A 13,621-nucleotide genomic window follows, 5' to 3' on the forward strand; every position below is an offset into this window, starting at 1 on the left:
TAGCGTGCAGTATGGGACTCAGCAGTGCTGTGCTGGGTCAGAACGCAAGGGAACCCCTATTTTTTAGAGATGCAATAATCTGCACAGCTCTCCCACCAGGAACCACGTGGAACAGAAATTCCTCGGCATTTCACTCCATTGGGGCCTATTATGAGGTCTTCTGTCTCAGACCTGTAGAGAGAGATGGAATAAAATAACTCTATAAATCCAGTCTAGAATGAACCTACACGACAGACCTACAATGGTACAGGGGTGAAAAATTCACCCCTCTGAGCAATGTAGTTCACTCACCTAATCCACGGCTCCGACAGTGCTGTGTTGATTGGAGAGCATCTCCCTTTGACATAGCTGCTCAGTGTTTGATTTAGCAGGTCTTTACTAGACCCGCTAAATTGAACTCTGGAAGATCAATCACTGTAGCGTTGATCTTCCTGCAAGTGGAGACATTGCCTCAGGGAGGGGATTAACTACACTGACAGGAGAAGCTATTCTGGCTGCATACTAGCGTCTTCACTAGGGCCTTGTCTACACTTCTAAGATTAAAGCACTGCCGTAGCAGCATTTTAAAGTGAAAGTAGGGCCACGATAGGAGCCCTGGAACAGACCCCCCCGCCCCGAGTTCAGCAAGTTACAGCGCTGTAAAGCACCAGTGTAAACGGGCTCTTAGCACTGTTAGCTACTTCCCTCGTGGAGGTGGTTTACATAGAGGGCTGGGAGAGTTCTCATGCCATGGCCTCGACAGCACTTTAATTTTAGACAAAGCCTCAGTGTCAGCCTGCTCTGTGGAATTTTTTTCTTTCGTTCCCTTTTGTAATGGTGCAACTGAGTGGTTAATTTCTTCGTATTGTTATCCCAAGCGCCTCTTGGGTAAGGTGAGAAGTTCAGTGCCTTGTAAATGGTCCTATGAATAGAAAGCTTTGTACACAAGGAATAAGTAAAATGGTGGCCCCCTCACTAGTGTGCTGAAGTGTTAACTATAAATGATGCCTCATCCTGCTCTTATACCAAAAAAGAATGCGAGACAGAGTGTTAGGAAAGCTGCTTAGTATCTTATGCCAGTAGAACCAGAGTTAAAGGAAGGAAGAACAGGATTTTTTAAAAATCTGAAGTTTTGCAGGGGTTAATTATTTCATGTTGCTGCGGAGGGAATGGCATTTTGTCCTGTTTTTCGCTAGAAGGTACTGTCTGTCAAAAAGATAAATTCCCATGTGGAGTGAAGTCCACTTTCTTTTATTTTTGTTCAGGAGGATTGTGAATTCCAATAGATATGGGTTTGTTTTCATTAATTATCAATTAAATATGGCAAAAGTTCAGCTTAGCTGTAGATGTAAACAAGGTCCCAGGGATTCAACTACAGAAAAATGCATCACTAAGAGCAGGACTCATATTTCTCCACCGTGTAGCTGGTGAAGTCATGAACCCCTATGCAAAGTGAGCACAGACTAGTGTAAACTTGTGCGAAAGAGGAGTTCTGGTTTGATATGCTCCCTTCACACAGACTCAAAGCACTAGGAAAAGTGAAGCGCAGCAGGAAATGCCTTGGGCTTCACATCTTTTCCTTCTCCACCCAAGACAGCCAATGGCTCTTGAACCAGGAGGACATCCCATGGTGGAGTCTTACTAGCCTGACGAATGTGGCTTTGGCAGCACAGAATACCTGGTGGCTTGAGGAAACATGGTTTGTTGCCTTGTCTCTACAATCACTTACTGGAAAAGACAAAGACCTAAATTCAAGTCCCTTAATCTCTCTCCATTAATTATGCTGCGACTGGCACAAACGGTGAATCAGTGAAGGAAGAGTTGATGTGAGACAGGCTCTTATGTGCAATCTGGAGTTGGCTCTCCCCGTTAGCTAGTGCAGCAGCAAAGGGACTCGTATGCTCCAGTCATAATTCTTTAGCGTGCTGCAGATATAAATCCTGAGGACACCACCAGCTATGTGAACTGACGCCACCCCGGGCTCACTCAAGGCAGCGACTAACATATAAACAAGGGCAAAGCTGACCAAAAGAGCCAATATATTTAACTTCATAGCTGGGGCGTAGGCAAGCAGCACGTACAATATACCACATATCTATAACTCCCCACTCTTGACATGTAATAACTATTTATTTATAAGGCACCAGGTGCCCAAACCCTTCTACAGTTATTGCAGATAATCCCTGCGCTCAAAAATAAAGATAGGAATAGAAAGATTTAGTCTTATAAGACTGTAGAGGGTAGTTCTTAAAGTTTCAACAAATGCAGGTTTTATTCTCTTTAAAAAAAGTAGTCTGGCACTAACAACTCTCACCCTACAGTGAGTGCATGGGAAGAGAGAGGAGACAGCATGGAACACATCTCCAAAATTTGGATTGGACTGATCGCTCAGACATGGCCATTTACAGCCATACAATGTTGGAATCTTTGACTCCATGCACCACCTACTACACTGGAGAGCAACGAATATCAAAATGGTGGAAAACTGAACGGGCCTCTGCTTCTGGGCTAGCCTTGAATATCATTTGATTGGGCGGTGATACGAATAACGTGTTTTAACAGAATGTATAGTGTGCGAATCCAATAAGCAGACAGAGCAATTTGTGCAGGGAGTGATTTTTTTTTTTACCTGAACTTTGCATGCTGTAAGGTGTTCCAGGCCTAGTCTACACTACGCCCCCCTCGATCTAAGATACTATGTTAATAGCATAGCTGAATTCAATGTACTTAGACCTACTTACCGTGGTGTCTTCCATGCAGTAAGGTCAGTGGCTGATGCTATCCTGTGAACTGTGCCTGCTCTTCTCATCCTGCTAGAGTACCACAGTACCAGAGTCAACAGGAGAGCACTCAGAGGTTGATTCATTGTGTCTAAGCAGGCAGGGACAGCATGTACTTAGCATTTACTTAAAACTATACATGTTCAAAGCATTGGACAATTGCTGACATCAATTATTAAGGGTCGGGGAGGAGTGGAATCTGGTAAATGATAATACACCAGGAAGTAACACTTTAATTCCCGGTAAAAATACCACTTTAAAAGAATCTTAAGCTTGCTAGATCACTTATTTCCTGATTTTTGATTGCTTTGCTCTGCAGCCTTAACTCTGCCCTCTTGTGTGTATGCATTAAAATGCACTCGTGAATTACATGCTAACCTGCTGTTTTCCTGCCATGTATTTGGATTGTGTGTCATGCCTATACGGATGTACTTGTCCGTTTGGAATGCAAAGCACTGAAGTGATAGCCAGATTGCTTTTCTTTGTTGAGAAACAAGTGCTTTTATGAGGAAAATGCCATCTGGCCTTTCCTGAGCAATGACTGTGCCATGTGAGTTCTCTTGGAGAAGTCTTTTTTGTCCTTTGCTTGCATAATAAAATCTTTGAGGCTCAAAAGAGAGAGCAGAGCTGGTTACTATGTTTCTGTGGGAGAAAGTGACAAAGTGTCTGGGCCTTGGAAACGTCTTCGCACTGTATGTACAGAGTTAGCAATGCACGGAATGATACGGCAAGGGTAGTATGGCATGCCTCCAGCACGGCACAGGGGAGCATACTGTGCCCAGTCTGTGCAGAGCAGATGAGGGTGGGTGGGTTGGGAAAGGCGCAAGGAAACTGTCACACCCACAACTAATTTAGGTGCAAATGAAGGAGGGATAAATGTCGGATATCAACGTCGAACTATGTGATTGTGTTGACAAAGGAGGGGGTTGTTAGCATTCGCATGGAGAATTCTGCACCCTCTCCGACTGGGAAACCAAGATGAGGCTTCTGGTAACGAGCGGAAAGCTCACCGTAGTTACAGGAGCCAGTGGCCCCGACCCCGGCCATGAGTGATCCATGGGGTGTGATCCATGGGGCAGACACTGGGAACTGGAGGCCAGTCCTGTGACAGCTTTCCTGTTCCTCGTGCCGTTATTAGCGATGCACATGGAAGAGCAGCGGGTGGCAGGCTGTGCTTGGAGACTGGCGCTTGGGGTGTCGTATTCAGAGGCTCTGCTCCCTGATGGACACAAAGCCATGTGTGCTCACCACGCCCTTGTTCTAACCCAGAGGTGGGCAAGTGTGGGCGTTGCACGGTTTCCCTGTGTGCTCGCAGCCCAGCCCCACCACTTGAAGCAGGGATACATGGATATTCTCTGCACAGTCCCATCCAAACCCCACTCCGGGGAAGCACAGGAATGGTGAGGGGCGTGGCTGAGGCAGGAGCTGGCAGACTGACCCATCAGCTCCCTGTCTTGCTGCAGGTTGCAGGAAGTGAAGAAGGCTTGTGCAGAGGCCCCCCAGGAACCAGCGGGTCAGTGCCAGCTGGGTGGAAGAGGCAGGAGGCTCCCCGGAGCAGAGGTGGGTGGCGGGACTCATCGGTGGAGTGAATCGCTGGAAGGAGGCCTGACGAGGGGCTACCAGAGAACCCTTGTGGGAGAGAAGCGGCAGGGTGGGGCCCTGGAGCCAGCTCAGGAGGAACTGGAGAGGGTGGCTAATGGCTCTCAGGTGGGTGGGTGACCGGGGCATGGGACTGAGGGGCAGCTGTGTTGTAGCTTGTTTTGCTTTGGGGGAACAGCATTTTCTAGGGGGCATCTGCAGACAGCGGCACTTCCTGGCAATGAAAGGGTTTGCGTTGCCGCAGACAGACCATGGGGGAGGGAAAGGGGCCCAAGGCAGGGCCCTGCTGTGGCACAGCCTGTGCCAGGGTGCTGCTTGAGGAAGAGGCTGCCTCACCCCAGGATTTCTCCCCGGAGTGCACACAGCCCCCGCTGTGGGGATTGCACCTGGGGCTGGCGGAGAGGGGTGCTGCTTGCAGCTCCCCCCACTGGAGGCTGCTCTGCACCGCAGGCTTTTTCCCAGCCCACACAGAGCAGGACCGGGTGGATTTACCAGCCACTCCCAAGTCCCCCCTGCAGTGGATAAAACCAGACAAGGGCCTGGGGGATTCAAAGCTGAAAGCACAGACAGAACGAAGCAACAATGCCACACAGGGAGCTGAATTAGCTTGAGCGTAAGTGTAGCTAATGTCCGAGGGGTATCGTGTTAGCCTGAATCTGCATAAACAAGCGTAGCCAGTGTCGCTACTTACTGTGTGTACTACTGGAGACGCACCTACCGGCTGTAGGCAGGAGTAAGGCTCTGTCAAGCACATGGCCTCGGGTGCAAAGAGCTTGCCGTCTAAGGCAAGACATGGATGTGGGAAGGGGAGACAGTCTCATTAGCAGAACTGCTCTTTATTTTGCTTCAAGCTATGCCAGTGAAACAATAGCAGTACAGTGAACAGACAACACCATCACTTGGTGGAATGAAATAAATTCAACCAGAGCAAGTGGAAAATCCATCAGCCAATACAAAGAGGAGAATAAAAGTCTCAGTAGAAGAGTCAATTGTATAATAATGTTGTTAACTAATACCCAAAGGAGCTCATTTTGTTAATACTCTGTGGCGTATGGCTCTGACCAGCGCATATGAGGTATCAGCCTAGGAAATATTTCTCTTCCTAAGTAATTCCCCAGTCAGGGATTAGAAAGTAGAACTGTGTTTCAGAATCAACTATAGCTCAGGCAATGAAAATTCAATACCTTTGCCATTGTCATCAAAAACAATAGACTCTCATAAAACCCTGAAAATTGATAAGGTTGTAAGTAACATTAGAGGCAAGATACAGTTTCCTGAAGTAAAGTGAATAGAGATCCTTTCACATACCGGTCAGCTGAAGATTTGTAACTTGTATTAACACTTTTGAACCATGGGGGAGATCACAGAGGGGTCAGGTCATAATTGTGTGTCTAAATATATCATTATTTTTTCTCACTGAGGAAAGTCTCAGGATCAAATAATGAAGCCGTTTCATCACTTTGTCAGTCCCTACAGGTGCAATCTCATTAGAGCTGAGCTAGAATAGCAGTGAAACCTTCTGATCAAAAGAAGAGCTCTCAAACTGATGTTTAGAGTGCAAATTTCCCTTCTCTTCTCCCAGGAAGCATATTTCCTGAGAGCATAGTTTTAAATATTAATTTTATATTAGACATTTTATTTAAAATCTAAAAATGGAAATCCCCATTTAAAAGAATATTTGAGCTAGGTGTGCCAATTAAGTACTCATGAGTGTATTCTGATATTCTGAGAGAATCACCGTTTTTACCTTTCTTATTATTTTTGGTTTTATCAATTGTGTTACTCAGCAGAGAGACCATGGCACGTACATGTTACTCCTCTATTGCATTATGACTAATGATTATTCTTTTTTTTCTTTTGAAGCCTTTTGTATCAGAATCACTTTTTCAAAAGTAGACTGCTAGAGCCTTCTGGTGACTCTGTAGAGAACTGAGAGGCTAAACAGAAGGTTTATATGTAGCTGGCACCTATTAATAGTATATTACGATGTTTAAGAGAGGAGATTGGCTACTGAGTGCTGGTTTTGTGGCATTTAAAAAATTTTCTGTTTTTTTTTCTATTCTTTGATAAGACTAAACAAACTGAAAACAAGAATGTTCAGATTATAAATCATTTTTCCTACCCTGAGAAATGTTTGGCTTTCACATGTCTGTTCATAGAGTTATGCTCTTTGATTACAGTTGTTGATTAAAGGTCTAGAAAACATGACCTATGAAGGAAGACTGAAAGAATTGGGTTTGTTTAGTTTGGAAAAGAGAAGACTGGGAGAGGGCATGATAAAAGCTTTCATGTACCTAAAAGGGTATTACAAGGAGAAGGGAGAAAACTTATTTTCCTTAACCTTTGGGGGGAGGAATAGCTCAGTGGTTTGAGCATAGGCCTGCTAAATCCAGGGTTATAAGCTCAGCCCTTAAGGGGGCAATTTAGGGGTCATGGGCAAATGTGACAGAGATGATACTTAGTCCTGCTGTGAAGGCAGGGGACTGGACTTGATGACCTTGCAAGGTCCCTTCCAGTTCTAAGAGATAGGTATATCTCCATATATTAACTGCTGATAACAAGAAGCAATGGGCTTAAACTACAGCAAGGGAGGTTTAGGTTTTACATTAGGCAAAACTTCCTGATTGTCAGGGTGGTTAAACACTGGAATAAATTACCTAGGGAGGTTGTGGAATCTCTCGCATTGGAGATGTTTAAGAGCAGGTTAGACAAACATGTATCAGGGATGATCTGGATGGTGCTTGGTCCTGCCATGAGGGCAGAGGATTGGACTTGATGGTCTCTCGAGGTCCTTTCCAGTTCTCGTATTCTATGATTCACCACTAGGTTTTTATGTAACTAGCCATTTTAACATGAAACTTTACCAATTAAAATATTCTTAAGAAACCATGCAGCTAAAAGAACCTTTACTTCCTGAGTTGGTGTAATCCAAATAATTGAAAAAATAGTTTCATGCAACATAAGTGCACTAACACTTCCATCTTGTGGGAGATGGTGGATTTCCAAGCCACAGCATGCAAAATATATAGAGCAACAGTTTCTGCAATGGAAGATGCAAACCTCTGCTAATTCTTCTCTCTCTCAAATGTAGGGGCTGTCTCTTTAAGTTTCTGGTGATATGAACAATAGTGGTTGAGCTGGAAAAACTCAGTGTCTGATTGGTTTTTTTTTTTTTTACAGAAACCACTCTGAGCTCATTAAAGCAGCCGCATGCAGATAGTTCTCCTGTGGTGTCATCACCTCACCAAAGGAGAGACTCTGATAGGTACTGCCAGCTCTGTGCAGCCTGGTTCAATAACCCCATGATGGCACAGCAACATTATGATGGCAAAAAGCACAAAAAGAACGCAGCCAGAGCTGACTTATTAGAACAACTAGGGAAGACGCTGGACCTCGGAGAGTTGAGAGGTAAGAGCCTTGAACAGCCTCTGTGTGTTGAAGGGGAAGATTCCTCTTCTGTGGGTTTTAATGGGTTTCCAGCGTAGTCTCTCCCTGTTCACCTTAAGCATTTCTCCTAGCAGTTAGCACATTGGTGGACAATCTGCGCAGGCCGACTGCAACCCACTGAGGTTCCACCTGAATGCCCCCCTCTCCCAAGTGCCCTGCACCTCCTCCCCCACCCCCAGCACTTTCGGAGCACCACAAATCCTCTGATTCGTGCTTCGTTCCTGCTCCTCCCCCTCCCTTCCTACCAGAGCTCAAACGCCGCGAGGCAACTGTCTCTCCTCAGCTGAAGGACTTTCCTTGACCCTTTGCCCCTGCTTCACTTGCTTAAACAGCACGCGCGCCGCCAGACCATGTCAGGGCGCCAAGCGGGACAAGTCACAACCTGTCTGCTTTATGTCTAGTGTTTGCTTAGCGAGCAAATGTTCCTCACTGCGCTGCTGAGTTCTCAGCACTCCGGCTCTTCCAGAAATACGCCTCTTCATGACTGGGGCTCTAAAGCCTCTGGGGTGTGAATATTTTATTTCAGATAACAGACAAAAGTGGTAACTGGATGTGACTTGCTCAGCCGCCCGCGTAAGGCTTTTAACTCTCCACATGGACCCCGAGTCTTGCCTTTGCTTCACTCGCAGGTGTGAGCCTCACCTGGAAATGCATCTTGGTGGCTACATGCTTCACAGCAATTGGCTAGGAAGGACAAGTGTCTGAGCCCCCTTTCGCTGTTCTGTGGCTGATAAATACTCTGCATCCATCCACACGAGAGTTTGGGTTCAGATCCTCCCTTGGTGTATATCAGTGGAGCTTCCTTTTTAACAGCTGTGCTAGCTCACCCCGGCGGGGGATTGGCCCAGTATCAAATGCTGAGGAGACTCTCTCATTAAAGAGTGAGAATTTCTAAAAGGGGGGAACGTTTAAGGCACAAGTTTCCATTGTAATGTGACACCGTTCATTATGTGCGTACCGGAATAATGAATTGAAGTAGACGAAGGGAGAGGTGCTCATTGAGATTTTCAAAACAGCGCAGGGTTTTGCTTTCCCAGCAGAACAGTCAATATGAGTTTTAGTTCCCTTTCTTTTGGCGGAAATGACTATCTCCCCTCAATAACGAAGGCCACGTTTCCACTTGTGGGAAGATCGACGCCGTGGCTTTTGATTTGACATAGTAAAGGCCTGCTGATCTGAACGCTGAGGGTGCTCCCGTCAATACCAGTATTCATCCTCCCGTGAGGAATTAGGGAAATCAACGGGGGCATTTCTCCCGTCAACGTCCCGCTGTGAGGATGGCGCCAAAGCTCGGTTTAAGATATGTCAACTCTAGCTACGTTTTTTACATGGCTGGAATTGTGTATTTTAAGCCGACCTTCCCCCATCGTGTGGACCTGGCCTAATAGACTCGCTGTCACTTATGTATGTCTGAGATTCAGATAAACCCTTCGGCACTTTCCCAGATTCTTTGTGTGCTCCCCAGAATGGCTCACAATGCATCAGTATGTCTCATAGGCTGACTCACTGCCCCCTGCTGAACACATGCAGTGCAGAATGAACTGGAACGGCCATGTGGAAATGTTTGCTACCTTGAACTGTGCTTGGCTCTGGTGTGGTTGGGGAACACGAGTAGCAGTAAATGAATCGACTCTGAAATGTTTTAGCCCTTGTCTAGGTGTGTTAGGATGGAGGGGTTTAAGGTACCGACTGGTCGGTACTGGTTTTGAAAACGTGCAGCTGTTCTGAGTCCCATGGTATCGGTTGGATTTGCAGATAACGTAGCATCAGTGAACTGGGCATTAATGGTCAGTGCAGTGTGCTGGGGAGAAGGAAACAGGAACGTGTGTACACACAGACAGCTGTGGCGGGGGGGCACCTTGCTGCGAGCGTTGGACGTTTTGGAGAGGGTACTTCCCCCATTTTCAGTGATGAAACTTCTCATTTTGGAGGAGAAAACACCTCATGTCTCCTGAACGGACAATTCACGGACCCAGTTCTGCAGCTTCAGTGGCCCCAGGAGGATTCCCCTGCAGAGAAGAAGGCTCCAGAAGTAAAGGGCTATTATAGCAGCTCCTCCAACAGCCCTTTGCTGGCTCCTGGTGCAGGGAGAAGGGGGATATCATCAGCCCAATCCACAGTCCAGCTGACTCCTCTCACCTCCAGCTGCTGTAAGTTAGAGCAGGCTAAAGGCTGCTCCACCTGGAGCTTGGGCTTGGCTGGCATCTGTTCTCTGAGAGTGGGGAGTAGTGCTTTGCTCATTCCTCTTGACTTGCTGGCTGGGAGAATCCGGTCCAATATTGACATAAACTTGATTATACCAGTAAAGTCTGGCAAACTTAAAAGCTCAACTCTGGTCATATTCTAGCAATCTACCAATCGCAATGTTGTCAGAGCTTTCACCTGCAAAATCCGTATGGAGTCGGGCCAAGCTGTTGAGTGCTTAGGCTTTGTTTATAGGATAAGAACCCATTCCAAGCCCCCTCCAGTAACATGAGCCTCTCCATTTAATTCCCTTATTTTTGTTGGGTTAAATTGCCCTGTTACTGCTATTAAACAGAGTTTTGGTTGCAATTATCTCTCTTGTGAAATTAATATTTCAAAATCTTCTGAACAAAAAAGAGATGGCATTTGTTTAACGTCAGTGGCTGCCTGAACACGAGGCACGTTATTCACTATTCATTATTCTCTCAGGCTTTCAGCAATCATATGTAATTTCAAGTGATTTCACATCATTTTCTACATGTCAGAGGCTTGACATAACCACTCGATAAGAAAGACATATGATCACAACACCCTAAGGGTCTTAACACAAACAGAAATTCTTTGTTTGCTAATCATAACTTGCAGTTCCTGTCTGTGATTTTTATTTGCAGACTCAATCCAGTGGGAACAGGCCTGTGTAGCTGGCATAATAATTGAACCTCACCTCACAATCTGAACCAAGTGGCTGATTCTTAGGCGTTATTGGAAAGGAATACAGGGCCTGGTTAATGCCAGTGTAACATAATTGGCTTCAGTAGAATTATTCCTGATTTAGGCTCATTGAGATAAATTAAGATTTGGGCCCATTCCAGTAAGTCTGTGTTCTATTTTCACTCCAACTCATCTGAGGAAGTGAGTTTTACCCACAAAAGCTCATGATTCTCTGTATATTTGTTAGTCTCTAAGGGAAAGTCTAGACTACAGGCTTTTGTCAACAGAAGTTTTGTCGACAGATACTGTCGACAAAGCTTCTGTCAACAGAGTGTCTAGACTACATCCAGTTCTGTTGACAAAGCAAGCCGCTTTGTTGACATGACAGTGTAGACGCAAAGGACACTGTAGATGCAATAACGCCTTCTATCGATAGAACCCTGTCGACAAAAGGCGTTATTCCTCGTAGAATGAGGTTTACAGACGTCGACAAAACTGCTGAGTTCTGTTGACATTATGGCGACAGAACTCAGCAGCAGTGTGGACGCAGGTATAGTTTTGTCGACAAAAGTTCACTTTTGTCGACAAAACCCTGTAGTCTAGACACACCCTGAGGTACCACAGGACTGAAGCTATAGACTAACACGGCCACCCCTCTGAGACTACTTTCATTAGAGTTTCTCCTGAGTGGAAATCTCAGATCTCCTCATGCCTAAGCTTGGGGAAGTTTGGGTGTGAATCCCAACTTTGTATCATTCACAGTTAATGTTAGTGTCTGTGTAATGAACAAAATTAATATTAATACACTCAGCATTGCCACTGTTAATATAATGATTAATGTTTTCAAAATCACCCCAGTCTCGAATTTCAAAAGTGACTTAGAACCTTAGGAGCTCTGGGCCTAGTGTTCAGTGAATCTTAGGCCCAGTCTATCCCGGAGCAGAAAATTAATGTAAGATGCACAATTCCAACGACAACAATTGCATAGCTGGAGTCGTCGTACCTTACATCAATTTTTCTGGGGCAGCCCTGTCGCGGGGAGGTCGATGGGAGAAATGCTGTCATCAATTTCCCTTCTTCTTTGTGTCTGCGAGGAGCATCCCAGCCGACAGGGGCACCATCAACGTTTGATTGAGCGGGTCTTAACTGGATCCGCTAAATCGAATGCTGGAAGATCGACTGTCACAGCGTCACTGTCTACAGCAGTGAAGATAAGTCGTAAGGCTCTTAAATTACTAGGGGCTTTTCATTCTGTGTATTGACACCTGAGTTATTACATTTGTCTTCCCGCCTTTACTTACATCTTTACATATATCTTGGCTAGTTAGGTGGGTTGATGCTGTTAGTTTTGTGGTCACGTCTCACCTGCAGGAGGAAATAGTATCTGTAACAAATTAGAATTTGGCAATTGTTTTTGTGTTGTTAGATGGTTTGTCCCAGTGTCAGTCCTTGCCCAGAACAAGCACAGAGTTTCACTGCTGCCTAACTTGGAGGGTGGAGGTCAGCTAGAGCTCTCTGTTCTATTTATGCTTGCAGCTTCTTATGCTGCATTCAGTGAAGCAGAATAGCTGCAAAGAGCCTAAGGATTTCTCAGTCACTTCTTGGAAAAGGCCACAGCGCACGCATGAACGTGAAATAAAAAACGTTAGATTGAGTCAATCGAAACAGTAATTTCAAAATTCTGTTTTATATCTTGACATTTTAGTTTACTAGAAATTAAAATTAACCTATATTTTAAACAGTCATTTTCACATGAAAAATAGAATTTTTCCTTTTATTTCAACAGTTGCAAACATTTTATTTCAAAAAATGTTTGAAACCAGAAAGTGAATCAAAACCAACACTTGTGCAGCATTTCTGATGAAACATCATTTTGATAAAGCCCCCAATGCAGCTGTAATAGGTATTGCTGTAGTGAAACCAGCAGCAACCACTCTGGTCAACTAGGTTAATCCTTTGTTGCTGAAAATGTCAGAACCCGCTTATCGCATGTCTTCTCCATTAGTGTGGCATTAACAGAGTCGTCTTTCAAAAGAAGAGAATTGTCTACACTTATCCTTCTCAGCTCTGACTATCTAGAACAGGAAACAAAGTGCCGCATGCACACGTGTATATATGTGTGCATGCATAGAAGAAAGTCCCCTCTTGGTTATCACCCCACTTTTTCTGCAGACATCAGTGTAGAATCACATTTAGGACTTTCCATAATGGCTGAGATCACTAACCTACCATGTCTAGTTTTCTGCCTGTGGAAGTGACACTTCATGCTTCAGAGGAAGATGGAAATCTGTCACTCTGTGTCATTCGCTTGACCGTCCGAGTGTTGCCGTACGTGGGACAAAGGACTCCTTTCTGATCTGTGCACTCATCAGTTTATGCCCTGAAACAGGACGTTTCTACTGCTGTGATCCTACTAGACCTAACTAATGGCTGTTTTGCTACTGGACACAAACCCCGCAGCCGCTGTAGGAATGACACCGAATGAATACCAGCTCCATGAGGTCAAAGTGGCCCTGCGCTGTCGTTCCTACGAATAACATGTCAGAGCTGTGATAGACAGGAGAGGCAGCAAAACCCCCTTCTGGATAATGGCTCAGCAAACACTGCATTGTGCTGCAGTGTGTACTGCCTTCAGACTGCTGCCCATCACCTTGGCAAAAGGATGCTGGTGATGGCCCGAGGACTTTGGAGGCAAATCTCCCCTGCTCTTGCTAGTGAGGATTTCTTAGCTGCTGGCTGTCCGCACAGATGGAGGGCAGTCTCAGCAGTGTTGTCTACCGGGGCTCTAGCCTTTGTCCCAGGATAAAGTCCTTGTTTGAGAAGTTCAAAGAAACTTTGGGAGGCAGAAGGATAGCTCTGAATCTTAACCAACCCTCATTCTTCCGCCCCGCCTGTAGAAACGAGAGCCTCGTGGAGATACA

The 13,621-nt window shown here is 45.5% G+C and overlaps 1 protein-coding gene across 4 annotated transcripts in view; it reads left to right on the top strand.

The window, feature by feature from the left end:
- The window catches only part of ZMAT4 (zinc finger matrin-type 4), a 200,875-nt gene that overhangs the window by 147,050 nt on the left and 40,204 nt on the right, over positions 1-13,621 (top strand). For all 4 annotated transcript variants that reach the window (XM_089773817.1, XM_089773815.1, XM_089773816.1 and 1 more), the window contains one exon: positions 7,539-7,766. In XM_089773817.1, the coding sequence (XP_089629943.1) occupies positions 7,539-7,766 (228 nt within the window). The remainder of the gene's footprint in view (positions 1-7,538; positions 7,767-13,621) is intronic.

Source organism: Pelodiscus sinensis, chromosome 28 (assembly GCF_052426305.1).
Source record: "Pelodiscus sinensis isolate ZL-2025 chromosome 28, ASM5242630v1, whole genome shotgun sequence".
NCBI lineage: Eukaryota > Metazoa > Chordata > Testudines > Trionychidae > Pelodiscus > Pelodiscus sinensis.